General features: G+C 48.5%; 1 protein-coding gene across 4 annotated transcripts in view; it reads right to left on the reverse strand.

Moving 5' to 3' along the window:
• Fndc3b (fibronectin type III domain containing 3B) overlaps nucleotides 1–4583 on the reverse strand; it is a 290533-nt gene that overhangs the window by 4514 nt on the left and 281436 nt on the right. For all 4 annotated transcript variants that reach the window (XM_029537515.1, XM_021195296.2, XM_029537516.1 and 1 more), the window contains exon 25: nucleotides 2495–2622. In XM_029537515.1, coding sequence (XP_029393375.1) covers nucleotides 2495–2622 — 128 coding nt within the window. The remainder of the gene's footprint in view (nucleotides 1–2494; nucleotides 2623–4583) is intronic.

Genomic DNA, 4583 nt, shown 5'->3' on the forward strand with positions numbered 1-4583 from the left:
TATATATATATATATATATATATATATATATATATATATATATGCATTTGAATCTAGAGCGAAGAGTTAGTAAGGATTTAGTTCTTAGCTAATAAATGCTGGTGTAATTATTAAAACAGGCTGTTCTACCATGAGAACAAGGAAGCTGGAACCAAAGGAAAGCGGGAAGGAAAACCCCACCTGAGAGGTGCTGAGGGAAGGAACTGGGCCTACCCGTCTAGTGTACACCACTGTCCTTCCCATCCTGATGCAAATCCACTGTGCACGTGTAAATGACCCTACTCTTTGGATGCACGGAGGTGTAAGCAGCGGCACCCAGGGCCCAGGTTCTGCGGCTGGGCGGCTGCCTGCCGCATGGTAACAATCGCTTCCCATTTGCTTTGGCTTTGCCACTGTGAATTCAAAGCCTGTTGTCTATTATCCCACACATTACCCAAATAGCCTTCATTCCCTATCTCATGTCAGGACAAGGAGAGGCAATGCTCAAAGCATCACATTTTAGTTAATGCTTGCTGCGCAGAGAAAGGAAAGGGGGAAAAAGAGAAAACGAGAGAACACCCCAGTACAAACTGTGCCTGATCGGCCCTGTCAATGTGACTTCTCATACGCTACCCCTGTCCTTCCCCGGTTCTTGGTAAATGTGGGAAATATGTGGAATCTCTGTTTACGAAGCCCGCCCTAGAATGTTCTGTTCTTGATAATAAACAACTGTCTATAGCCGTTTATGGTAAGAAAATAATCTAGAGCAAATATGATTATGTCAGTACTTCGTACTTATGTATCCATGGGTCTAAATATGTAGGCACTAAACAGGGGGTTCAAAGGCCGCTCTGATAAAGCCAAACACAGTGCACAGAGTAGTCCTCATTCTGACACTGGTGGACACGGACAGAACAGAGCCCATCCTGCTGCCCGTCTCTGTGAGGCAGCGCTCACTGTGCTTTGAGAAGCAGAACATTTTTCCAAGAACAGGTGGAAAAGCCTAGTACATGGAACAAAAGGTTAAAAGCACACCGGCGAGCATGTGGTGGATGTCCTTTGAGAAACGAACCACAGCTAAGTATCCAATGAGACCGTGAGCCATGTCCTGGCACCTGCTGCCGCTGTGGAATGGGATGGGGTCTAAGCTGCATCTAGCTGGAGAGCGCTTCGCCGGTAAGCCGAGCGATGGCTGGGCGTGGAATGACTAACTCAGGAGGGTAACAGGATCAGAATGAGACAGTAGTGTGAGGGAGCCCGGGGCCTTTGTCTGCTTGCCAGAAGAATGGTCAGGCTTTCCTTAGTGACATCATCTGCCATGGGGATCAATCCTGGCAGATGTCAGAGTGCAGGTCAAGTTTTTGCAAAATGTGGTTAAAATAATCCAGTCATGATCTGATGCTCATATTAACAACATATATCAAAATATAACTAGCTTCTTGATATTTTAGGCATATTTTGTTTACAAGTATTTTAAAAATTATTACATAAAATACCAGCAAGAAATTTGAGTAAAGCTCTGAATCAGATTTTCTTTTCTTGCATGTGTTTGAAGACCAAAAGGCTAAAATAAAAGCAGCCTTTACCAACAATGCCAGCATTTCCCAGGACAGGTGACACTGGTTGTCACCCTTATGAGTTCCATACAAATGGACTGTGAGGAGTGCCAAGTGAATGGGCCTCGCTCTCCTGACAGAATGAAGTCTTGTGCCCCAATTTCACCGAGCAGTTGATATATGTTCCAGGGGACATCAAAGAAACCCTAGTCTCTGAAGCCATTATAGCCAGGGACCTGACAGGGTTACCCCGGAAGAAATGAATAATCAAGATGTGTGAAAATGGTTAAAACCAAATTCATTATTGGCTGCCTAGAATGCTGTCTTCTCTTCAGTAGGTTTGACTGTGACCGTGACACATGGATGGCCATGCCATCAGGAGCCTGACTCCTCATCCAACATCTCAAATCAGGTTCTGTACTCTAGCAGGGCTGCAGCGGATAACTATGCACTTTAAAGGGTGACTGGGAGGAACACAGAGCTTCTGAGTCCCTTAAGGTCTGCTGGTCACCGCCCCCCACTGTCTTCTGTCACTTCTGTCACAAAGGCAGAGAGGACATAGGACTTGGTGGCTAGGCTAAGAGGCCTTCTTTTCTGGAGTCACTTCCTTTTTCAATCACACAAAGACTGACACAGACAGACTTGTCACCATTAAACACAAATACACCACTTGAAACTCTTTATAAGTGTATGCCTGGGAACTGAAAAGCTAGGAAGACCAGACCATCACCAGATAGGAAATGAACCATCAATGGTGATGGGAGCTGGTGTCAGGCTGCCTCAGCCGCTGGCTGGCTGATGAGCTAACAGACACACAGCTTACTCCACTGCTCATGGCTGTGCCTGAGGCAAGCAGCCAGCCTGATGCAGGGGGCCAGCCTGATGCTGGGGAGCCGCCCACGGGCAGCCACTGGTCCTTCCTGATGCTGGGGAGCCCACGGGCAGCCACTGGTCCTTACCTGCTTGTACTCCGAGTCTCTTCCAACCAGCACCTGTAGAACGTAGCTCACAGGGTCACCTCTCATCGGTGGTACAGTCTCCCAGAAGATTTCACAGGAATTCCCTTCTAACTGCGTCACTCGAGGTGCTGCAATACAAAACCACACACCCACGCTCAGAATCCAATCCCCACATCAGCAGTCCATACACTAACACTGTCAGTGAGACCTAGGGAGCGTGTGATGGTGCTTAAGTTCAGTCTGAGAGGGAACTCTACTTGTCCAGCTTCCTGTTAATCCTGTTCAGTAACCATCAAGAAAGGGCCAGGAAACCCATTCATTCCATTCACAGCTCATCTTCTTACTAGCTCATTAGTGAGCAGGTGGCCTGGGTCACAGTTCACTCATCCACCCATCTACCCACCACCCATTTCCCCCATCCATCCTTCCATCCCCCATCCATCCCTCTACCCATCTATCCTTCCTTCCATCCCCATCCCTCCTTCCTTCCATCCCCTCACCCCCATCCATCCTCCCATTCCCCACCCATCCCTCCTTCCTTCCATTCCCCACCCATCCCTCCTTCCTTCCATCCCCCACCCATCCCTCCTTCCTTCCATCCCCTACCCTTCCTTCTTTCCTTCCATCCCCCCACCCATCCTTCCTTCCTTCCATCCCCCACCCATCCTTCCTCCCACCCCCCCTACACACCCACCCACCCATCCTTCCTCCCACCCGCCTACGCACCCACCCACCCAGCCGTCTCCTAAGGCTGCTGATCGCCTTTCACAAGGTTTAGGGCACTTCCCATATATCAGGTACTTTCTGGGTGTGGGAATAAAGATTAAGTCTGTTTCTAAGGACGCTAAAGTAATGGTAAAAGGGGAAGAGAACACAATATGGGGTGGGCGGGAAGGAAACTGAACATGTGACAGGCTAACATAGGAGGTGCCAAGACCCAGACAGCAGGCAGCACCGAGAGTTTAAAAACGCCATCCTGCATTGATATCATCTTAGTTTACGCATCTATTGGCTCTGTCTCTCATATTTGGAGCTAAATTGGTCTGTAGTAAAAAGTACATGAAATCAATTCCCTCCCCTGTGTGTGTGGGCTGGAGATCAAACCTGTGCCAGGCCAGCACCCTGCCGGGGAGCTACACCCTGGGCCCTTAAAATGCGACCTATTTGAAGGAGCTCAAGGCTTATGTCCTATTTACAGACTAGATCGAGACCTCCTAACTTTTCTGCTTGGTATGTATGTCCATTTCCTGTCTCACATCCCCCTTTTATTTTAATTTCTAATCATATGCAGTTATTTGAAAGGCAGTCATTTCTACTTGCTATTCTGTAAGATATGACATTATTTCCGAAAAATAAAAACTTTTTTTTTAAAAGAGCCTATATTGGAATTACTCAGCTAAAAAGACAAGCAATTTATGGAAAACTAAATAAGGAATCTCACCAGACTAAGCAGCTCTCCATCTGAGGGAGCAATTTCCTGACTGGAGGAGCCAGGGGAAGAGCCTGGTCGCATGGTGTTCGAGGACCCTGCCCCATGAGGCAAAGCATCATGGTCCCTCTGCTGTCGAGTGACTCCTGCTAAGGGTCACTCTGAGAGGCAAACTCAGCTCTTCCAGTGTCTGTCAGACAGACTCTAGGCTCACTCCCAATGTCAGACAGACTTGGGGCTGGCAGCAACAGCCGGCAAAACACTTGCTAAGCACCCCATCTCCCCAGTACATCCGGTTCTGTCTCTTCTAAAGCCCAGAGGTAAAGGTGCACCCCAGGACTGGGCATTTACTGCCAAGATGGCACATGCCACACAGAGAAGTGGTTAAGGCGGCCATGGGGCAGGGGAGCAGGGTGAAGGTGCATGTCTTGAAGTAGCCCTGGAATGAGCTACACCAAACCTGGCAGATCGGGAGCCAGACGGGACCTATGTTTTGGTGACCCCTTACTTCTTGTAACTGACATTATGCTTTGGACATAGAGGGTCTCAACTGCTTCATATGAAAGCTGCCCTGCGGGTAAACACACACACACACACACACACACACACCCCTGCGGGTAAACACACACACACACACACACACACACACACCCCTGCGGG

The sequence above is a fragment of the Mus pahari genome, chromosome 4 (assembly GCF_900095145.1).
Source record: "Mus pahari chromosome 4, PAHARI_EIJ_v1.1, whole genome shotgun sequence".
In the NCBI taxonomy this organism is placed as follows: Eukaryota; Metazoa; Chordata; class Mammalia; order Rodentia; family Muridae; genus Mus; species Mus pahari.